General features: G+C 45.3%; 1 protein-coding gene across 3 annotated transcripts in view; it reads right to left on the bottom strand.

Moving 5' to 3' along the window:
* LOC125310648 (rho GTPase-activating protein 6-like) overlaps positions 1–25,386 on the bottom strand; it is an 84,148-nt gene that overhangs the window by 32,417 nt on the left and 26,345 nt on the right. Inside the window, exon 1 of one of the 3 annotated variants that reach the window (XM_048268269.1) lies at positions 17,059–17,421. The exons of the other annotated variants lie outside the window; for them this stretch is intronic. Within the exon in view, the coding sequence (XP_048124226.1) occupies positions 17,059–17,100 (42 nt within the window). The 5' untranslated portion in view covers positions 17,101–17,421. Of the gene's footprint in view, positions 1–17,058; positions 17,422–25,386 lie in introns of those variants that run through there. 3 annotated transcript variants of the gene reach the window in all.

The following is a 25,386-nucleotide window of genomic DNA, read 5'->3' on the forward strand; positions in this document are numbered from 1 at the left end:
CCCTCCCTCTCTCTCTCTCTCTTTCTCCCACTCTCTGGCCTCCGAAGCAAAGGAATGCGTGTAATCTCCCCCCGCATGCCAGGCTCGGCAAATCCCCCCAGCTGGTGCACTGGGTCCTCGTGCTACAGAGAGCTAATGGAGCTGCCGAATGACTGCAGACCTATAGCGCACCTTCAGCGATTAGTCAAAGGGAAACTATGTTTGGAAACCCTCCTGAGCTCTCCAGCTCAAATGATGTCACACTCCTCAGGACCCGGCGAAACGTGAAAGCCACAAAAAGCCCGAGGACAGACGGCCTGATCTACAAGCGGAACTTTTTTTGTGTTGTTTTGGAGCAGAATGACATGGAACCCTGGAACTGGAACTGGAACCATGAATCTCAGTCCACAGGACACGTCCCATAACGCACAAAAAAATAACACCTGATAAATGTGGTGTGCTGTGTTTAGCTGAGGTATTGTAGGCTTAGGCTACGCACTGCTGGGGCTTGTTCAGCCACACACCCAGTGAACACAGTCGCTCAGGCAAGACATGTCAAACAATCTCACAGCTGGCTCAATGCTGCTCGCTGCACCTCTTGTAAAGCTACATCCTCTTTCCAACCACTTATGTTTAGGAAATAAGAAGTGTGGTTTTCAAATTGGCCCTGGGGGTCTTCGACCCTCCTCTGGTCCAAGCTTCGAGTGAAGACAGCCGTGCTGTCTCCTGCAGTAGAAGACAACCTGTTCTTAGCCAGCGTGCACATCAACACATCCCTCTCTCCCAAAGCAGGACACCTCTCATAACTCTCAGTGACAGTTCATTTGGAGAGCAATACGTTTTCCCTTAATTACAGAGCAGGGCGATTAGATCTAGCAACAGAACTAAGCCTCAATTACAGCATGCCTGGATAATGTGTGGTAAGTCATATGTTATGAATTGACATGACAGACAAAAATGTGGTTCAAACTCAGGTGATTAAGTGGCTAGTTGTGTGTGTATGTGTGTGTTAGTGTGTGTGTGTGTGTGTGTGTGTGTGTGTGTGTGTGTGTGTGTGTGTGTGTGTGTGCGTGTTAGTGTGTGTGCGTATGTGTGCGTTTGTGTGTGTGTTAATGTGTGTTTAAGAAGAACAGAGAAGGCTGAGTAACTGATGCTAGTCTGTTTTTCTTTCAAATTAGACATTCCATTCAGCTTTTAAAAAACTCACAGGCTTCGTTTCATCCAAACGCTCACACACATGCAGTGGAAAACATGCATGCAGCTGAGTAATTGAGATTGGCAACCAATAACAATGGCAGCAGCGATTTCAGACTGCAGTCTGGAACTTGTCTTTGCTTTCTTTTCCTTCTGTCACTCTATCTCCTCTTACATTACATCACCGCTGCACAAACACACACACACACACACACACACACACACACACACACACACACACACACACGAGGGCCACACACATATCCAGTCTCTCATTCCTACTGTCACACACATCCAAGAACACACACAATACAAACAAACACACACACACACACACACACACACATACACACACACACACACACACACACACACATACACTTTAGCTAAGTCCTTGCACACATGCCTGTATTGTTTTCCAGGCTGGGTTTGCATGGTGGGCCCCTGCCCTTGGAAGTGGAAGTGGATTATGGATTGATCATATAAGGCAGGACAACTTCCAAAGCCTCGCCACAGCTGCATTTGGAGAACTTTCTTTCATCATTACCTTTAATCAGTCCCAGCATCGGCATAAGCCACAGGAAATACTCCTACAAACACAGCCCATGCTTTCTGTCTTCTTGTTTTCTTTCGCCTCAGTTGAGTGGCTTCAATTTCGATTTTAGCTTCACGACGCCTTGGGCTTGAAGAGTTTTCATCAGGGGTTTTATTCATTCTGTTTGCGTCAGGAAACCTCTTGGTTATTAATTTAGTGCAAAAAGACTGTCACTGTTGTACTTCAAAATCCCAGTCTAGACAGCACATATGGCGAAGGCTCGTGGAAACAGGGATCACCGCAACATCATTCAAAATAGAACTTCTGAAACACACAAACCTTCTTCATACGCACGCACAACACAACAATGCATATCGATCTTGTCACATCTCACAGAAAGCCTTGCAAAGGCCCATGGCTCCTTTTACACTAGAACCTTAACTACCTTGAGCTGGGCACAAGCATTTGTCCTTCTACACTAGAACCTTAACTACCTTGGGCTGGGCACAAGCATTTGTCCTTCTACACTAGAACCTTAACTACCTTGAGCTGGGCACAACAAGCATTTGTTTCCGGGAAAGCTGGAGATTAATGTGAAGCATGTTGGAAAGCCATGCCAGAAACGACTTTACTCTCTTTAACAATGCTGTAGCCACTCTCAGCTGTATTTCTCCTCACCTTGCTTGTGTTGGCCTACATAGGAGACGCACTGGCACATGCCCCCCTCCACCCCACCCTCCTAACTTTGTCATTATGGGGTAATTGGCACTCTGCTCACTAGTCCTTTGGGTATTGCCTTGAGTGCCGACGCTGCCATACCTCTGGTGTGAGAGAGAGAGAGAGAGAGAGAGAGAGAGAGAGAGAGAGAGAGAGAGAGAGAGAGTAAGAGAGAGAGAAAGAAAGAGAGAGCCAGCTATTACAGAAGCATGAGAGCCCTGCTCCTGACCTCTCCTCATTGTTGCTCTTAGCATGTGGGTGGTGTGAGAGCTATGACGGAGGAGAGGAGAATGGGGGGGTGAAGAGAGGAGGAGTTGGAGAGATGCTGAGTCCGAGGCCTAGCGCTCCCAGCCACGGATTCCTCGGGAGCAAGCATGTGTGTCGTGAACCAGGAAGAGACAGACTGAGGGACTGCCGGCAGATCGAGAAAAACATCAAATATGCCAGAGCGGCAGCGGCGACGACAATAAGGCATTAATCTACAGCTTTAAAACACCACATGTGCTTTGGCACTAAACTCTCCCTGACTTTTTTCCAACCGGTCTAAGTATACACCTTTAAATATCTGAAAATATGCGATGCCTTGGACTTAATAAGAGCATTTTGCACAAACATTTATACGCCACAGACAACTTTGGATCCCGAGCCAAGGAAAGCCTGCATACCATGCCATGTTCCTTCATGCAATCTCATGCATCAACAGTTTAAGCAAATTTTGTAACATACATCACTCTGTCAACTTTAAGAGTCACCAGGTAAGTATGTAGATAGTGGGTACAATACTAGTGCTATTGTGTGACACCTAAAACCAAACATGAAGTTTCCTTAAGAGTGACCATGGATGATCCCAACCTGTGGGGGTTATCACGTCACACACAGAGCTTTTTCACAGCTTTTGGCCTGTTTTCAGACCCACCTATTTCCTGCTGCTTGAGCTATGCAAAGTCTGTGTATGTACACACACCACTAATGAAGGTGTGTGTGCCGTTTCGCTCAGAGATATTTAGAGTGAGCAAACACCGGGTCTAACTCAGGGCTGCTGAAAAGCTCTCAGTCACTCAGTCACTCCTGTTCGTACCATGTGAATAACAAACTCTCCACAAAGGTGGCAGTTTGCCTCTTTCTATTTATTTCAAATTCCTCTTTTCCTTGTTCCTGCTCGTACGCAAACATGTTTCTTGTTTGGAGAGCAAAGTGTGCCGCCATGGCAACGTTTCAACCCGGGGCGTCTCCCTTTTTGCAGTGGTAATGGCCGAATTGTTTTTCTTTGCAGTTGAGAATGTAATCAGCGATGCTCTTTGTGTTGATGTCAGACATGTGGAGCGCTTCTATTTCCGGACCACAACTGTCAGCAGCAACATCATTAAGTGCCTCAGCCTGACCTGCTGAGTGATGTGTGGCCGCCATCATTAGTCCCCATCTGGGAAGCAGATAGCCCATAGAGCACGGACTGGAAGAGAGATCTTCAAAAGGACTCATGGTAGTGTGTTCCACAGCTCAGTCAGTTGAGGGGGCGATGCAATGTCATTAGTGAAGGTTTGAATGTTGAATGTGAGATTTACAGTAAATGAGATATAAAGGCATAAGGTGAGCCTGGTGAACTCAAGGCAACATACCAGTGTTTCACTGGCTCATGAGTGAGTGATGGACACAGAAAGAGAGGGAGAGAGAAGAAGAGAGGAAGAAAAAGAAAGATAGAGAGAGAGAAAGAGTGGAGCATATGAGCAGAACAAACCAGTTCCCAAACATGAAAAAAAGACTGAGAGCGGGAGAAATGCTTTCCCGCTCAGAGAAGCAGGCGCGAGTGTTGCCAGCCTAATTCGCTAAGACATTCCCCTCAAACCTTGTCTCCGCTTTGACGACCGTCATAAGCTGCGTGTAAACATCACATGGCTGCAAGTCTGCTCAGCTCTTCAATGGCCACTAATGAAGTCGTGTCTGCCACACTGACACACTCCCTTCCAGCCGCCACGGACTCCCTGAGCTGCGCTTAATTTGACCCAACTTTATCCGCATTACGGGTCCCTTTCGCACACAAAAGCTGCTTTACTGTGAAATGGAGCCTGAACCCCATGAACAGATAGTCTAGTGTGACAGTTTTGGGATGGACAAAAAAAAACTCAACTAAATGGACAAAGGATAAAAATGACCTGTTAGCTGACCCTCGAGGCAGGGTGACAGCTTGCTTTAAACTCTACCCTCTGGAGGTGCTTCATCCAGCTAGACCAGAACCACTTTCCAGATCCTGTGTTTGGAATGACTCCACCTGGTTTCCAGCTTAGGTGCCTGGAGGTAAATACCCGCTGGCACAGACTGAGAAAACTAAGGGGTGATTTTTCCACCCTTTTTCCAATAATGACGTCATTTTCCCATCACTTATGCTTAGGAGATACTTCTTAGTTTTTATACTGTTTATTTTGGTATTTTTATGTGCAGCTTTTGCAAGGTCATCATGTTCATGCACAGGAAACGTAGGCTGTGAAAAATTTCTTCTTTCTGATGATTCCTAAATATTCATTGCATGATATAATTATTACTTCATTGACTAAGCCACTACAATAAATCAGCTGTAGCCTAAGAAGAATAAAGCCAAACTATATATGCCCCCTGGCCTAATTGCACTGGAAGTAAACTGTAGAAATGTGCAACTGAGGAGGTTGTCAGTCGGTTAGTCAGACTCTGTTCCCATGTAAGCAGCTCTTTAATATACATTGCATTGTTGCACAATTTGTGAAGATGATTATAGGTTTACTCTAATCTGTTGAGGAGTGTTCTTTTTCTGGGTCCTTCTAGAATTATATGCGAACGATCTATAGTTTCAGTGTTCATGTGAAACATTTCGGAGGGTAATTGTCGCAACGTTCTAATCACATATTTGTGACCGTACTCCTCAACAGGCTAAGGAGTGTTAATTACTTTGCTTTTCCAAGTAATCGCATAGCTCTGAGTTTACAACTCTGCTCGAATTAGTGTCAACTCTAATAAAACTACTCAATGAGAAATGTCATCAGCTAACAGTGCCTTATGGGCAACAGTGCATGTCTTTTCAACATCAAAATGCATGGATGCAAAACAATGGTCTCCAGTAATTACTTCCCCTTTCTCCAGCTGCTTCACAACCTTGTTATGACAACCTTGTTATGTGTGCAAAATATGCCATGCTTAAAAAAAAGACAAAAAAAACAGCCTTCCCGTTGGCACCGTTGGTGAAAAAGAGAGCAAATTTGATCAGTCAGTAACCTGAAATAAAAGCCCTTTACGATGTGTGATGACATTTAGCCCAGTGCATTCCAGCTCCATTCCACGCGTGTGTTTCAGCCTGTAAACGCTGAGCCTGAAGCAGCCGTCCCCACAGGAGTAAACAGTGACCCTGAACTTTGTCTGGGAGGTCAGAAACAGCACAGACGAGCCACATGGGCCAAACATATGCTGATGTTAGCGAGGCAAAACATAAACATTCAGCTCTCTGCTCTGGTGCCAAATCCACAGGTCATTCCCAAAACATAGACCCTCTCTCCCACTCCCCATCCCCTCCCCCTGCCCTACACACGCAAGCCACAGCATGAAGTTATCTGGACAAGGTGATCCAGAGTGGCCTTTCCAAATAAAGAACAAGTCCTGGTATATAGACCCTTTCAACAATAAAAACAAAAACAATGCTTGAACGTTCTATTTGGTTCCCAATCTACTTCCTCTGCATTAAGATATCATATGGAATGTTGAAACGGAAGCCTTGTGGGGCCAACTATGATGCTGATAATGGAACTCTCTTGAGAGGGAAGAAGAAGCCGTTCAGTGCAGAAGTGATACCTGCATTAGGCGACTCAGCATGATATGGCCAGGGCTTAGAGAGGGCCTCAGGGCTGGGCAGGACTCGGTCCCCTACAGAGAGGAAGATCTGAGATGAGAGGATTCCTCAAACAGCACAAGGAAAAGCGCAGTCTTGACCCCTGGGATGCCTGGGTCACTAGGGTCACGACCACCCCCCCGGAGGCAGGGATTCTTACACACATGCACACACAAACACACGTGTACATGCACATAGAAACATACACAGACACACACACACACACACACACACAGACACACACAAACACCAGTCCAGACGAGTGGGTTTGAGTCACAACACAACTGAAATGTTCCAGTGGTCCCATGCTCCAGGTCCCAGAATGTTCCAGTGCTTTCTCCGTGACAATGCAAAATCCAGTCGAAAGTTTTCCCTTAACCCCTCCGTGACATGGAAGAATTTCCCAGCCCCGTACCGGTGCAAAAGGTCAGGAGCATTTGATGGTTGAATGAGTACAGTTTCCCCCGGCAGGCTCCATTGCTTTCGTATGTCAGCCTCCTTTAACGAGAGTGGTGCACATTACAACAAGAAAACAGTCTTTTGAAGTTGGCTAAGCTGTTGCATGTTTCTACACCGTTCACAGTCGTTTTAAATCAGAAGCTCCCCTTTGCTGACGGCATAGGCTATTACCCACACATGATGTGAGGTTGAGAGGAAGGGAGGGGGGGGGGATAAAGGAATGTCTGCGATTTTGGGGTTGTGATGAATCTGTGATGTTTCTCCCCCTCCCAGGCCTGTTTAATCTAGGACACTCTGCTCCTGGCCTGCCCTGAACCCCCTTTGAGCATATGTGTGTGTGTGTGTGTGTGTGTGTGTGTGTGTGTGTGTGTGCAGGAGCAGGTCCTGACGCAGAAGGAGAGAAAAAATGACGCAGAGAGTGAAAGAGAGAGAGAAAACATTTTGTTCCTGTGAAAGGATAATACACCTAATAATGGCAGCTGTCCATGGTACACTCTACAAAAGGACTCTGCTTGATCCTTGATCCCATTTAGCTATGATGGTTAGATTAGGAACATTAATGGTTTCAGCACTACAATGAAGGCACACACACCTGTACAGTACAGCATACTGCAGCAGTTTCACATGGTTTTATCCTCAAGCCTTAGAGAGAGAGAGAGAGAGAGAGAGAGAGAGAGAGGTTTTGAGAGAGAGGGAGAGAGAGAGAGAGAGAGAGAGAGAGAGAGAGAGAGAGAGAGAGAGAGAGAGAGAGGTTTTGCCGTGTAAAGGTTTGCAGGATCATGGGTAACTCTTGGATTATTTTATTTTATGTACAGGGACCCTTTTTGTGACAGGATTTGATAGTGATTGTGACAGTGCTTTTTCTATGATCTATGTATCTAGTTGTGCCACCAGAAGACTTGCAAATGTAACCCTTTTATACTGTCTGAAAACAGGAAGTGGTTTTCATTCAACTTCCTGTGAGCGTACACATCTATCACACTTGGCAGCATCAAGCTATTGGCTTTTCCTGTCCAAGTCAACGGTAGACCTAGTGCTGCATAAATGTTTAACTCCATTTGGCACAGGTTTCCCAAGAGAGCATCACTTGAATAACTAGCTCCTTTATTGATTTCTATACACAGTGTAGGAATGACTCTCTCCGCTAACGCTTTCTAGAATCTAGCCAACTGGGCAGCACTTCCAGATCATGATGGGAACATCATCTCATCTCCTTGGGATCAAAACAAAGTATTTTCCTTACAATCTGAGCACTCCAAGCCACAGGCTATCAAACACAATCTCACTATTAGACCATTTAAGCTGCTGATGATTCTGTTTGATGAACAATTAGCCAGCTAGGTCATCTTCCCAGACAAACCGTGGAGCCAGCATCGAGTTCAAAGCGAAAGCTCTCAGCGAAACGGCTGAAAACAGTCTTCGGTTCAGGCTCAGTGATAGATAGGGCATCCCTCCAGCCATCTCCCCGTTGTCACCAAGGCCAAGCAGACTTCTAATCTTCTGTTGCACTTGGCCGGGGAAAAGATGAAGTGCTAAGCCCTTAATGGAGCGTCTCGGTGTTTTCTCAGACAAACCGCCTCCAAAGCAAACGCCTCTCTTCCTGAAGAGCAATCTGCATACTGACTGACGATTGCGTCAGAGAAGAACCGCTGTCTTTCTGGAACATTCTTGTTGTGCTGGCCCCCTTTTGTGGTATTAATAGCATGCTAATGCGTGATGGTCGGCTAAGGTGACCATGTCCCTGTGTGTTTTCTTCATGGTGTCAGAGGGTGGGGAACGACGTCAAAAGGGCACAAAATTCCAAAACTGGAAGACAATCTTCACTCTTTCTTTCGCTCTCTCTTCCAACCCCAACACACACACACACACACACACACACACACACACACACACACACACACACACACACGCCCTAGTTTAATATTCTCCCTCAGGGGACCTCCTCCAGACCCCACTGACACACTAGGCTATATCAGACACACACACACACACACACACACACACACACACACACACACACACACACTAGGCTATATCATATCCGTGTGATGCCCACCACCACCCTTGTCCAGAGTAAAATATGATACTGAAGGCTCACCTGTCACCTGAAACACCAGGAACAGTACATCACACCTCTACCTATTGTTCTGTTCTGCTTTGCTTTCTGACTGTCTGCAGTCCCATAATAGCAACTCACCCTCCTCAAGGGAATTTAAAAGGGGTTAATGGAACAAGGGTGGATCATGTTTAAAATAAAATAGTTACATGAAGCTAATCTTTTCATCTGATGCTATAATATCAAAGGAATTTGTGTTGTAATATTTTACATGTTTACACTGGACTCTACAGCAATCAATGATATGGTCTACCACATGCAGTTATCTCTCCTTCTCCACGATCATGTGACTTACTCATATGATGTCCAAGGCATCCACAATAAATCAATTCACTTTCAAGTCAAATAAGGACGGCTTAACTGCAACTCAACAATGTGCAGAATGTGTCTCCGTGAGCCCTGTGGCACTGGGGCCTCTGCTCTGCCTATAGGACTGCATTACGCAAGTGGCACACAGTCTGGTGGAACTGCAAGTGCTGATGGAGGACAGGAGCTAGTGGGAGATACTGAGAGATGGAAAAAGATGCACAGACATGCGGAGATGGAAGCTCTGCTGAATGTCCACAGACTGGGACCTGAAAAGCTAAAAAAAAACAGATTGAGGTAGAGGAGAGGAGAGGGGAGCGAGGGAGAGGTAGGTGGAGGGGTGGGACTTGAAGACCTTTTTCCTCTCCAGCATCACTCGCTCTCTCTCTTGCTCTCTCTCTCTCTCTCTCTCTGCCTGGGCTCAGCCTTTGACCCCCTTCCGGTGGAGAGCATCTGGAGTGGGAAGCTGTCGTAAACAAATGGTTGCAAGACTAATCACCACACACACACACACACACACACACACACACACACACACACACACACACACACACACACACACACACACACACACACACACACACCACCCTAAGTGGCTGAGCTGTGGCCCCCTTGCCCTGTGAGGGAGGGGCTGCTCTATGTGTCAGACACATATGCTCCAACAGGTTTACCGGGGGCTTTTCAACATGCGTGAGCCAAACAGCATGGCTCGTTGCTGCTGAAAGATTAGCTAGAGGAAATCAGTGAGAGATCTCCAGGCCAGCTGAGTGAAATGTGATGAAAGTTTCTCGGCACATGCCCGCAAAGGAGATGTAAAGAAAAGCTTCAAACTGGTGAATTGATGGTGGGAAATCCTGGTGCTTTTGTGTGAGTCATATGGAATGTTTATATTCTCGTGTGGAGACATATGCCTCCCATCTGCGCTCAGCTGAGACTGTGCGCTGGAGGTGTCTGCACACGCACAGGGGTCTATGCAGGGGCATCGGGCCAGAGAGTGGGGAATGACAACTATTGTGCAGGGAGGCAAGCACACCTTTACAAACACACACACACACACACACACACACACACACACACACACACACACACTTTAGACACTGTTGAATTCCCACATGCCTCCTGTAGACTTGTCATTCTCTCTCAAATGTACAATCTAGTGAGCAAACTCACACTCAGCTGCAGCTGTGAACAGATAAGCTATCATAAACACACAGAATAGCTATGATGTGTGTGAATGTGTGTGTGTGTGTGTGTGTGTGTGTGTGTGTGTGTGTGTGTGTGTGTGTGTGTGTGTGTGTGTGTGTGTTTCTGACCGACCCACCTGAAACCTCTTCCACCCGCTCTTTTCTGGCTATAACAAAACCCCCTTCACTCCTTCCGTGGCGAATGTATGACAACCACCGCGACCACCACAGACACACGGTCCCCCGTCCTGACGCAGAGCCCCCGGCGCTCTAACCAGGACCTCATATTTACAGAGCCGGGAAGAGGCGGAATCAGCCTCCCTTTAAATATTTAGAATAAAAGGGCATAAGGACCATAGTCCATAGTTATGTGTGCGCAATGTGTGGATGCATGGAGCCCGGAGTGCTGTGAGCACTGTGAGCGCTGTGAGTGCCTGTGAGCGCTGTGAGCACTGTGAGCGCTGTGAGCACTGTGAGTGCCTGTGAGCACTGTGAGTGCCTGTGAGTGCTGTGAGTGCCTGTGAGCGCTGTGAGTGCTGTGAGCGCTGTGAGTGCCTGTGAGCGCTGTGAGTGCTGTGAGTGCCTGTGAGCGCTGTGAGTGCCTGTGAGCGCTGTGAGTGCCTGTGAGTGCTGTGAGTGCCTGTGAGCGCTGTGAGTGCTGTGAGTGCCTGTGAGCGCTGTGAGTGCCTGTGAGCGCTGTGAGTGCTGTGAGTGCCTGTGAGCGCTGTGAGTGCCTGTGAGTGCTGTGAGTGCCTGTGACCGTTGTGAGTGCTGTGAGCGCTGTGAGTGCCTGTGAGCGCTGTGAGTGCTGTGAGCACTGTGAGTGCCTGTGGAGGCCCCTGCTAGCGACGGGGTTTTTTTACGGCTGTTTTTGATCCGTGCAGCTGGGCAGCGGAGCGTTTTCCCCTGCAGCTGTATTAATTGCTTGTTAACGGGAGATGAAAGGCCAGGAGCAGAGCGGGGCCAAACCACACACATATGTGTGTGTGCCGCCGTACGATCACTCACACACACACACGCGCATCGCGACGCGACGACGCCATTATGCACACACACCTGCCTGCCACACACACACATGCACACACACACACACACACACACACACACACACACACACACACACACACACACACACACACACACACACACACACACACACACACACACACACACACACACACACACACACACACACACACACACACACGCACGCATACAGAGAGAAACACATAGAGTATACATTTGTGCAGAAATCCACAGCTGTAATTACTGTTTAGTAAAACTAGTTGCAGATGGCGCTCTTCAACAAATCACGGTCAAACTGTTGTCAGCTTTTAAATACAGCCTTATTTATCAGGTCTGTCATCTTATCATTGATCAAGATTAATGGAGTTTATATACTGGGCATGAACTTGACCTCAAATCCAGTGTTTGTCAGAGCTTGGCTGCCATGTTTTGGGCTACGTGTGTGTGTGAATGTGTGCGTGTGTGTGTGTGTGTGTGTGTGTGTGTGTGTGTGTGTGTGTGTGTGGGCGTGGAGAGTGGGTGTGACTGTGGCTGTGTGAATGGGTTCAGGCATCCAAAAATACTTCAGAGAAGAGCACGGAAAGCTACTGCGGTGCATGGTGTGTGGCGGGTGTGTTTGCGGAGGGAAAGGCAAAGACCTAGACTGGATGTATGTGTTTTAAAAGACTGGAGTGTGTGTGTGTGTGTGTGTGTGTGTGTGTGTGTGTGTGTGTGTGTGTGTGTGTGTGTGTGTGTGTGTGTGTGTGTGTGTGTGAGAGAGAGAGGGGGTGGTGCAGTGGGAGAGAGTCCACTGAGCCTTGAGTGAATTCATGCCTCACCAGGTATGACCACTTCCCTGCCTAAAGTGCAACACAAGGAATTTACAACCTGTCTGAGTGGACATACATTCAGACACACACACACACACACACACACACACACACACACACACACACACACACACTCACTCACACACACACACCAAGGTTTCTGCTCACTGGTCCTGGCTAAATGTATTGCATAATGCATTTAATTACCTATACTAGAATATTTTGTTTTACCACATGTTTTACCTTCCAAAACGTTGTGCAATATTATTAAACTGGACCATAAAACACAGATCAACAGTTCAGCAGTGTTATGCTATATTTCAAACCGTTTCAAACCCAGTCAATACACACAGCCCACTCAAAGGAAATATTGACAAAGTCCTATTAATATACTTATACAGCCCTTTTGACAGAGACACTATAACCACAAAGTTGACCATAATGACGTTAGAAGACACATAATTGACAAAGGTGCCTAGAGGATTGCAGTAATGTCCTGTGCACATCTGTATTGATTACTTCTGAGTATTTGTGGCCGGGTGGGCGCTTCTGAAAGACAGAGAATTCATAGGAATGCTTCTGTTGTCATGGAGGCAAAGAGGCCTGATCTTTTGACTGCAAGACGGATTAAACGTTTATGCTCTGGCAACTCTGGAGGAGCCTTGCTCTCTCTCTCTCTCCTAATGCTGTCCTTTCTCTCTACCATAAGGAACCTGGTATTTGACTGGGGCGCTGCTAGTGAAATGATGGAATTAAGAATTTTGTTTATTCAGGATGAAAATGTACATGTCGGGATAATCTGGTCACATACACGCGCATGCGCATACACACACACACACACACGCTGATTTATATCAACCTACAGTACAAAACGAAAAGTTGAAATGCCATTCTTTGAAATGATGTGCTTTTCATGAAGTTCCTTTTCATAAAGTGTAACATCATGTCAATGATTTTCAGAACTTGCATGATGAACACCACAAAAATAGTGTTCACTTTTCTCGTGCTGAGAGCACCATGATTTGTGGCTTTCAGGTTTTCACTGTCCCGGTGGGACAAGAGATTAAGTGTGTAAGCATGTCTGTGCTGTGTAGTGCACTTTCCTCCCATTTCTAGGCAGCATGCTTGCACCATTTCAAGGAGTTGTCCGTTATCTGCTTGCGTGTAAGTGACTGTTGAGTGTTGCTCAACTCTCATCTTCTGAAGGGGGTTGTCCTCAATGTAATGTTTAGCTACACACACACACACACACACACAAAACTTCTCCATCTATCATTATAAACCCCTTGAAAGGATGACAGACATAAACGAATACCCAGGTCACACACACACACACACACACACACACACACACACACACACACACACAAAACCCTCACACACATATACTTCAAGGGCACACACATCCTCACAAACCTCAACGTGGCCCGAAAACGAGCCAAGTTAAACTGGTGTGCCCTAACCACAGAAACTTCAGCCATCAATTTAGATGACACACTTAACCCATGCTCCTGTATACAGCTGCACACACACACACACACACACACAGGTGCACACACACACACACACACACACACACACACACACATAACTTACGTCACCAAGCCCCACCACACAAACACAAACAGACAAGCATACACTCAAGCCCACAGACCCAAACAAACCGCATGGCTTCAGTCAAAAACCCACTTGCACATGCACACACACACACACACGCGCACGCACGCACGCACGCACGCACGCACACACACACACACACACACACACACACACACACACACACACACACACACACACACACACACATACACACACACACACACACACACACACACACACACACACACACACACACACACACACACACACACACACACATACACACACACACACACACACTGAGCTGTCACAGAGGGATGCTTCACAGATGGAACTCGATGACAAGAGGCTAAAGAGGGGGACCAGACACACTTAAACAACAACTCTCCTTTCATTTTCATCCCTCTCTCTCTCTCTCTCTCTCTCTCTCTCTCTCTCTCTCTCTCTCTCTCTCTCTCTTCCCCGCTCCTGTCTTCCCTTCCCTTCTCCTGGGTTCCAACCCTACACATCCTCCCAGGAGACTCTCCTGCTTAGACCCTCTCTCCACAAAACCACAGCCTGTCTATGCTAGATGTACAGAACTCAATGTTCTACCGAAATCCCTCTAGAATGTTCCGGGTGCCACTGGGGCAATGGTTTTTATTTTCACATCAAAGGACCCGTTTGTTTCAAGTCATGATAAATAATCAATGTTGACACAGTCTTTTAAGGAAATGACTTGCAAAATAAAACAGGTCTTACTGTGTCAGAAAGTATTCTGACAGGCCTGACACACCACCGCACCGCCAAATATGCACATATCTCCCTATTGGAGCAACTTGAACCAAAGTTTGAAGAATTCCAAAGTCACGAGACAACTGTTGAGCTAACAACAGGCTAACAGGCGATCACGCAGGGCTACTGCACAACTTGAACCATCCCAGGGTGATGTGGCCGGGGCTGCAGAGGAAACAGGGGCAGAGTTTCCCATGTGAGGGCCGTTATCTAGCGCGAGGCCAACTTCCATCCTATGTGCGGGTCACACTCTTATCTGCATCCTCTCTTCTGCAGAGGTCTGGTGTCGACCTCACAGGGCCGTCAGGGAGCAGCGCGCGGGTCAGACAGGGCGACCAGACAGTCGCCTGTCACGTCTCTCCTTTGTCAAAAGGCACATGCTTGAGCGCGCACGTACTGTACATGCAGAGCGAACGCTACGTGCAAACAGACATACAGACATCTGCCGAAAGCAGAACAACAAACACAAATATGTATAAGTGAGCATGGCTTCACCAGACAATTGGATACCACTACAAAACAAACACACACCCACACACACACACACACACACACGCACACTGATTCAGTTTCATTATTATCTGGGTCCAATAGAAAATTCCCTATCCCAGCAGACCTTATGGTTATCTTAATATAACAAGTCACAAGTCAGGCATGGGCTATGCCGGATCCTAAGGTTATGCAAACATCATGCACCGTGACTGGCACACACACACACAAACACACATACAGAGAGAGAGAGTGTGTGTGTGTGTGTGGTGGTCACTCTAATGCACATTCCGGTTGCTGCAGATAAGGGGAGAGAGGACAGACGAAGTGGTCAGGTATCAAAGGCCTGACGTGGCGTCCATCTCCAGAGTGGCGTCACCACAGGCAGCAGGGCGTGACCTGCAACAACTCCACACTTCCTCTCACACAATCTCTCTCTCTCTTTCTTTCTATCTCTCTCTCTTTCTCTCTCCCTTTCTCTCTATCTCTCACACACACACACACACACACACACACACACACCGCACGCACACACACACACACACACACACACTGCACACACTAGTTCCTTATGAAACTAGCTGCTGGGATTCTACATAGGAGGTGCACACAGACAAACATCTCTGTACTGACTGCCACATGCCAACATGACACATTCTAAAACACATTCCATGAAGCTGAGCGGAAATGCTGTGTCTGGTCTCTGTGTTGCAGTATAGCTATGCTAAGGTATCAGTGTGATCAATGAGAAGACAGAGAAGACACCCATAAACACCCATAAACATGTCTGTTAAACATGCAGTGGAAAGACCAACATCCATGGCAAAATACCAATGAACCAAAGAGATCTCAGTCAGCAAAAGATCCACAACATCTCTATAACACTGGATAAACACAAGCAGTCAGCATACATCCGTCCATCTACCTTGAAGACAATGCAGTGACTGAGACTCAGGCCATCTGCTAATGGCCTGCCACTCTCAGCGGTGACCTCACGGCATGGGCAGACCGTCTGTCTGGTGTCATCCGCGGCACCATGCCACCATGTCTGACACTTTACACATACCTCAGACAATCCGCTATCAGAGTATATAGGGTATAAGGAGCAGATAGGATCTGAGGTATTTAAAGTATTCGGAGCACTCGAACATGACATGCATTCTCACTAACACATCATCTTTTGTTTCCCTGAACAAGTGTAGCAAGCTTTAAGTGGGAGTGTCTGGCTTTGATCAGGGAGCATGGGGGCAAGCATGAGGAAAGCATGGACGTGAAAATACACTTACAGTATTCAAAGATAATCTACTTCTATCTGATTCAGAATATGGTGGTGGCGCTATGCACCTGGGAGAACAGGTGTGTTTATCGACATGACAATGACTGCAACTAAACCAAATGGTGTTGTATGGAGTTGCTAAACCGGTAGGCCCATCAATGTGTCCGAGCAGCCATGTAAAATGATTTATATGTTTATTAGTAAATATATAAACTGACACATTCACAACATATCGCCTAAATTTAGTGCAAATGAATATGAGGGAAGTATATAGGCTAGACAAGTTTATCTTTTGATTTTAGACTTGTGCTTTTTACATAGTAAGTCCCACTTAATTGCCATGTTCCTTAGTGAAACCAAACAGAACTGTCTTGCACCGAGAGAACTCTGACGTCTGAGGTGTGGATTTCAGTTCCTCAAAAGAAAGAATGAGACTTGCAGTGCACATCAACGCATGGCGATGTGTCAGTTATTTCCTCACTTGAAATAAACATGTCATCCCTCCCTCGAGCGCTCTCTGTCTGTTTATCGCGGTGCGCAACCATCTCTTTCCGACAGTATTCGCGTTCTGCCTCTGAAACCAGTTGTTGCCGTTCTAGTGAGCACAAGTGCCCTTCGCTCTTATATTCCTGGCCGTTTTCTTGTCTGTTTAACAACTGTTATAATGCTGTTAAATAGTAATATGTATTAAAAACATTCAACGTATGACCAAAAGACAACTGCCTCAATTACAGAAAAGCATACTCACAAGATATGAAATCTGCCTGTCGAAAAAAACCGAATCTCCCATGGCTCTGAAGAGGTATCCACATAGAACTCCCAGAAAATTAGCACGGAAACGTACAGAATCAAAATAACCAAGTCCCCAGAGGACGTAATGGAACGTGCAAGGATTTCAGCGCTGTTTCTTCTCTCATTAATAAGGAGGTGGAACGGAGGAATCCAAGCGACTAGGATCGGTTATGATAAAAACAACTGCCTCTCACTGGGTTAAAAGTTTGTCACGATCGAGCATAAGCAGAGGCTGCAACTGATCCATTGTTGCTGTCAAAATCGGATACAATTTACAACTGCTACATGGTACGTGCGCGCGTTCATTCGCTCTGCGTTGTACAAGGATAAACTGCCTAAGTGCTTAAAGGAGCGATGCTGAGTATCCAAAGTCAGAGAGCGAGAGAGAGAGAGAGAGAGAGAGAGGCGGGGCGCAGTTCGCATAGTAGAGAGAGAAGTTTGACTTAGACTCTAAAGACATAACTGCAGGGATGAAAAAAGGAACAAGTTACATATTAGAGACGATAATAAAATAAAGGTATTTGACAGAAGCCTACAATTACATACTAATAAGAACCAGTAGTATTTATCGGAGCAACTGGTATGTCCAGCACACCGATCTCCACTGGAAGCAGCTTGCGCATCAGCCGTCATACTGTAATTTGGATAGACCCAGCGCATCAGATAACATTAAGATAACGTGCCCTTTTTGACCATAACCTAGAATTTGGTCACGAAGATCTAGCCATGAAAATACTGAAAAGATTTGTTCAAAGACCAATTGCAGCTAAAAAACCTTCCCCATTGCAACTATGGATTCCTCTCAGTTAAATGGAATTTATGGAATTTAAAAGTCCAGCCCATTGAAAGACAGTCAATAGGAGCTTTGACTCAAACTAATTCCCCTATGTAAGAACTAATTGCCTTTTATTCTATGCTTGATGACTGCAATGCATGTCAAATGCAGACAGTCTCTGCCTTATCAGCAGAATATATAAATCTGCTGACTACATAAGCATTACAGCAATGTTTGTGTGCCAAATTGTACTTCAGCATCTGAATAGCGTTTAACCGTACAGAGGAGAGAGGGAAAGAAATAGAGATCTTTGTTAAGGTTTCCCTGAGGTTGTTTACAGCAGGAAATCCACATTCATATTTCCACAAGTTAACTAAAAGCAGTCCCTAATCATTTGTCATTTTTTCACCACATGGGTGAAGGGACTCTCTCTCTCTCTCTCTGGACATAGAACTTCAAAACACTTTTCAGGATATAGTTTAGAAATCCCACAAATACATTCTCTTGTGACTTTATGGTGTAAGGTTCTTCCCTTCGCTGGGAATATTCCAGGTTTTTTGTAAACTTTAAACGAGATTCAGTCTGTCTCGGCCAGGTGTTTTGGAGGCAGGTCATACCCAGCATTTCTGGCTGCGGGTGTTATCACTACTGCAGTGCTTAGTTTGCTCTTTTCATAGCTAATAAACATGAGAATTTGTCAAAGAAACATTTTTTCAGAAGAAAAGCATGCATCCATTTACACTATTTACCCTATTTAGTTGGCTAATCTTCTACAAACTACAAACCCACCAAATAATGCAAATGGAGCGGCTCTTTTCTCTCTAGTTTGAAGATAACATGAAATGACCTGGATATATTCTACTGTAAAGTGTGGATTTTGAAGTGAAAATTGCAGCACACTGGTGATAAGTGCTGTAAATCACACTGTTTATCTCAGAAGCATTCCACACAAGCATGACATATGGAACACGTTGACAAGTCATATTGTGTGAAATAAACAACTTCCAAAGCTTCCACATACCATGTACTGAGGCATTCATAGAGACACACAACCACCCAAAGAAACTGTGAAGTTCATTTCAGGAGAGGCAGTGTGACTGGAAGGTGGAGGCTGTCTCCTAAAATGGAATGTGGATGAGAGTGAAGATCTCGTCACATCGGAGGAGGAGTTCCCCTCTGTGTCTTTTTGTGTGCGTGAGTGTGTGTGTGTGAGAGAGAGAGAGGGGGAGAGAGACTGGGGGGAAGCAAACTTTCCACGGCTCCAGCTGTGCTGCATCACACAAGCTGGAGTCGCCTGCATGAGCAGCTTCCACCCTCCTCCCCATGAGCTCACACACAAACACACACACACACACACACACACACACACATAACACACATTAACTTTTTAATAACTTTCATACATACACATCCACAATCACATGCAGTCAAATACATTCACAAACACGCTGACAACAAAAGCTCAGAGTTCCATCTAAAACTAAAACAGGCATCCGGAAAAGTAAACCCAACGTGTTTATTTTTCCTACACTTAAGGCAAACATTAAAATATCAGCATGAGGCTTCCATTGCTGGCTACCACCTTACCCAATGCTGGCCCAATTCACACATTCTTTTTGGGGGCATATGTCATTTTTCACCCAGCCAAAATTACCTTTTGACCGGACGCACTAGAGGTCACAAAGCATCTGAAATGAGCCATAAAAAAAGGCAGACGTAATCTCTCCCAAGGAGGCCACGGCAGCAGCTGGGTGTCGTAATCTCTCATGGTTGACCCTGTGTGTGTGTGTGGGGGGTTAGCGAGCCCCACTTTTCCCAGCTCCGCTCCACACAGGCAGCGGCCAAGGGCCCCGCTAGGGCTGCCAGACCACCTGCTGAGAGCCCCCAAACACACTCTCTTTCCCGCTCTCCAGCATCCACGGGCACAGTGCGTCCCCTGCCTCTGCTCCCGTACGGACGAGAACTTAACACATTCCGCCCCATCGTTGGCCACAACAGCTCCACTGCACATTCTTGTGTCTTCAGTGCTGTGTGCGTGTCTAGTGAATGGCTGTGTGACGTCTTGCATTGTGCACTAGATGTGCTTGCTTCTGTCTCTAATGAAGTAGCATGACCTCTGTGGTTTTCAGTCACTAATGAGAGCAGCATGAGCTCGATCCTATGAGTCTACTGTTTACTCTGACAGTACATCCTGTAGCGTTTGCTACTGCATTCAGTGGTGCAGGCTAAAGAGCGCTGTGTGCTGTTCAGGCGTGCACTGTGCTGATGTTGCGGTGTCACTGCATGGTTTACTGTGAGACCAGGCAGTTCCTGACAGCTTTCACAAACAGCAGCTCGAGCCACATCCTGTGGTTCTGAACGAGGTAAACAAATAATGTCTCTACCTTGTTTAGCAGGTTGACTGTACTGGCGATGGGGCATGAGAATAAAAACATCACGGTCTTAACTTTCCCTACATCAGGGATCTGGCACTGTGTACTATACAAAAATATTGGCTTATGGTTGACAACAGACTAATTGTGGATCTGAAATGTGCTTGTTAATGTGTAACTCTCTCCATACCATACATAAACCTCAATTCAGAATGCAGTTCAGGAACAACCCACCGCCCAAAGGGAGCGTGAAGAAATGTTAATTCCAACGGGCCAACGTATTACAAAACACAAACATGAGTTTGCATTAGCTTTAACTATAGGTTGCCTACAATATAACAGTGTTTCCCATACATTGACTTATTTGTGGTGGCCCACCACAATATCAACATTGACCACCACACAATGATTTTCCAGATTGTACTAAATTGTGCTTAAATCTGGTTAGCATCATAACCACGCTGTGCTAATTTGTTAAAAACTGTTGTATTCAAGTTAATTTTGCAAACCAACCACCACAAATGTTATTCAATTCTGTGGGAAACACTGTGTAAGTTTTTATCTTTTTCCCCATCATATTTGCGCAAAGAAATCTTCCTGTTTTCACTCACCAATGAAGACATTTTCGGGTGTTTTCTTCTAGGTATCGCAATGTTGTTGTAATGGGTTGCTGTTGTTTTGAACATGTTTGTTTTTTACCGGTTCCTTGCAGCACCGCGATTCATGCGAGTGAATGAGCCCCTGAGCTGCTACACCATACACAGTGGAGCAGTAAACATGTCTCTCTTTGGTTAGCACGTTGGTTTGCTCTACATTTCAGCTTGGGAAAAAAGTGAAGTTAGGCCAAGTGTCACTTTTGTAGGCCGCAGAACCACGTGTCTATGAGATTTAGTAATCTTCGTTTTCTCAGAAATAGATTATGACTCATGATGGTAAGACTGATGAGTGGATTCATTCTTTGCCTTTCCCTTTGCAATCCATGTGATAGTCAGGAGTTTAATGTTGCAACTGCATCTGAACATCCATACATATAAACATAACATACATACATACATACATAAATACATACATACGATACATCATACAACAATATACATACGATGCATCATAAGCCTACAACTTAACTAAGCTTGTAGAAATTCTGTGCTGTGTGGTGCGCTGCTCCAGCAAACTTATCTATCAATCTGTGATGCATTATTATAGCAAAGTGATGTTAGAGGGAGGGCTGGGGAGGTTACTGTAGCCTACTTCAAAATGCTACACATATCCATATATGAGAAACATGCTCAAGGTCAAGACTGAATGGGTCTCCTGTTGAGGTTAAACATAGTCTGTGTACAATCTGATGATGATTTCTGCAAAGAACTGTCTTCATTACCCAAAAACTAGAATTTTATACAGCATCAATTTTGACTATGAGTTCGCTGGCTAGTGGCTTAGATTTATAGATTATTTATATATATATATTTATAACTTAGATTATTTCTATTCTATTTCAATTATTTCGCATCTACAATTTCTTCTTACAGAGCTGCTGTCATTTTCCATGTGAGCCATGATATTTCCACTTAAAGCATCTCCAGTTTACAAAAAAGAGATATCTCGGGGAGAGCATGACCTGAGACACACAAAGTGTCCTGCGTATGCCAACATTCTGTTTCAGGGCAAAGCTGCAGTCATATGATGACTGATGAGTTGTGAGGTAGTAAGTCACATTTGTATCCTCTATGGAAAAAAGTACGGTAAAAGCTGAACTCGTTGAACTCAGTGTAAAGTAAAAAGGCTGTTTAAAAACAACTCAGTGTTTAAGTATGGGAGGGAGGGTACCCCCGTTTAAATGTATACATTTTGAGGTTAAGAAGGAAGACGATGAGAAAGGGAGACAGGCAGAGGCGGACAGAGTACACAGCTTCATTACTTGAGTAAAAGTACAGATCCCCTTTGCTAAATTTTATTCAAGTACAAGTAAAAGTACAACAGTCAAATGTCTACTTAAGTAAAAGTACTGAAGTACTTTTTTTTAAGTACTTGAGTATCAAGAGTACAAGAGTAGCCTACATTTTCTAAATATTGCATTACTACTGCCACAGTGCTCACATTTATGTACAGAAACGTCCTACATGGAGTTATGAAAAATGTTGATGTTAATACCTTGGAGAATGTAAAAGGTATTGAATCAAGTCATTTTCATCTTTTTACCATGTTGCCAGGGATGGGCAGTATTTCTAATACATGTATTTAAAATACGTATTTCAAATACAAAATACTATTTTGTAATTGAAACACTTGAAGCGAAAACTATCATTAACTTGTTCAGAAAATTGAAATAGTCTGGCGAGGTGGGGCCTCAGGTTCCCGGGATGGACCTTCATCCATTGTTTCGTCTATGGCTTCGTCTCTTATCTAAATCTGACCATGGAGTTGACTTTGGTGGAAAGCTGAAGGTGATTGCTGATAGGCTGTCTCAATCAGTGGCGCCTGCACAATCCAATCACGTTTGAGAGGGAAACAACAAATTGAGGGTTTCCGAGATTTTTCTTTTTTCCTTTTTTTTAGATGTAGTAACGGGTACTCATGGTTATGGATAGAAATGTAGTGGAGTAAAGAGTACAATATTTGCCTCTCAAATGTACTTGAGTAAAGTCATGAGTACTCCCCAAAAAAAATGATACTCGAGTAAAGTACAGATCCCTCAAAATTGTACTCAAGTACTGTACTCAAGTAAATGTACTCCGTTACTGTCCGGCTCTGGAGACAGGGTAGGGCCAGAATGAAGGGAAGGGGAGCGAACGAGAGGAGCGAGAGATGGTTAAAAGTTTACGGCTGAAAGAGTGAAGGCCAGGCGTGATCTCAGCTCAGCGGAATGTACTCTGAGCCCCTTCACAGAGTAATACATGCTCACATCCAAACACACACACACACACACACACACACACACACACACACACACACACACACATACAGACAAATACACGCACACATTCAGCCCAGCCAAGACAAAAGACACATTTACGCACCCTTGCATACGCACACCATACTAAAACACAGTAACTCACAATCTTCCCTGTCAAGGAAGAATTAGACACACTCTCACACCATCTCTAGCTCACACACTCTCACTCACACACACACACACACACACACACACACACACACACACACACACACACACACACAGAATGTGTATATGTCTCTGGATATTAACACACCCTCTCCAATCCCCAGACATACAAGCTCACACACCCTTACACACCCACAGGCCTTCTTCTGTACGAGAGTGAGAGGGAAGGTGCCTGTTGATTACATCCAACACAGCTGCCACAGAGCTCCTCCTCTTTCTGACATTTTTAAGAGCTGAGGGGCCTTGGGCTAAGGCATCCAACTACTTAAGATCCACAGCTGTCAGAGAGGGATAGACAGAGAGAGAGAGAGAGAGAGAGAGAAAGAGAGAGAGAACGAAAGAGAGAGAGAGAGGAAGAGGAAAAGGAAGAGAGGAGAGAGGCCACAAAAGGCTGGGGTGGAGGTTTAATAACGTGTCCATTTTGTAGGTGATGGCATGCTGTGTGTGGATGGTGATTAATGACACACCGTTACTTCAAGAGAGTAAAAATGCCATATTTTGAGAACTCCCACTAAACTTTTAGACTGGCTGTACAAATCTCTGCAGGAGATGGTTCTCAAGGAATCTAGTAAGGGGAAAGAAAATCACTCCCTCATAAACCTACAGTTGTTGGAGTGTATGTGAATGCTCTCTTCTTGAACAAGGAAATATATCAATAATATATCAAAATAAACATGTGTTAGAGATATATGTCATTAAGACAATGCATCAGGTTATATGGACACTCCTAAAGAGATCTGAGTTCAGGAAAATAGAAGAGCATACTGTGCGTCTACTACAAAGGCTGGAAAAGGTTAATTTGATTTCATCGGCTTGAAGTGGAATGTTAACACAAAGGCAGTAGACATTAGAAACACACATGTAAGTTTGGACATCATGCAGTCTGGTCACAGTTGTGTTTGAACAATGCGTGGACCCAATGCTCTCTGAGATCCCACCAGAACCCTCCATCACCACAGCAGCAACTTTAAGGGTCCAGGGTCTCTCTCTCTGTCCTCTGTCTCTCTCCCTCTCTCTCCCTCTCTCTCTTTCTCTCTTTCTCTCGATACAGTCTTCCGTCACTGGAGTATCCATAAGAGAGGGAGAGGGAGGACAGGAGTGGAGGAATCCATCATACACGCCTTGATCTGCTGCCAGCTGTTGCATATAACACCGGGAGTTATGGACTGTGTGTGACTGAAGCTGTAGCCAAAACACGCTGAAGCCCGTCTTTAGTTAGATTTTTATGGGCCGGCTATTTGTGGTTTGGGTTGGGAACTGATTGTCGTTCTGGGACAGATGTGCATTAGAGGAGGACTGCGCTGTTTCTACTGTTACAAGCACACAGACACTATGACGACTGCATAGCTTGTGGGGGGCATATGTTATGCAATATGAGATCATGGTAAAGACTCTGGGAAATGGAAGTGGATACTCGAGCAGGTTTGTTTCAGTGAAAACAAACTGCAGATATTTGTGCAGGTCTGCAGGCTCTGATTGCAAAGTGCATCACAAAGGAACATCTGTTTCATATTTCTACTTGTTGGGATAATCTACATTATAAAACACAACACAGACTTAGAAAGTAGGATGATTAAAATGATCCAAACTGTGATTCTGGCTAAAGGTTGTTGATATCTGAGTTCAACAACCAATCAAACATTTACCTTCCATGGTCTTGAAGTAATTGGAGTTGTTTATGGCGTGCTTTGACTCTCATTTACACAGAGGGGTGATAACAGAGTGTTTATAGAGTTTTGAGTACACACACAGGATAAGGCAAGCTAGAGGACCATGGGGAGAAAATTGATAAATATGACCAAAAACAAAATCACAGACTGCACCTTTAAGGGGAGACAGAAACAGGCCAAACACAGGCACATTCACACCCTGTTGATGACACAGGTCTCCTCCCTCCACGCCTACACTCCACCGCCTCATCCAACGCAATGTTGCCATGGCACTGACCACTCATCTGCAAAATGCCTAGCGAGGGATGAGGACAGGAGGGGAGAGGAGGCTGTGTTGGCTGAGGTG

Source organism: Alosa alosa, chromosome 17 (assembly GCF_017589495.1).
Source record: "Alosa alosa isolate M-15738 ecotype Scorff River chromosome 17, AALO_Geno_1.1, whole genome shotgun sequence".
NCBI classification, from domain to species: Eukaryota; Metazoa; Chordata; class Actinopteri; order Clupeiformes; family Clupeidae; genus Alosa; species Alosa alosa.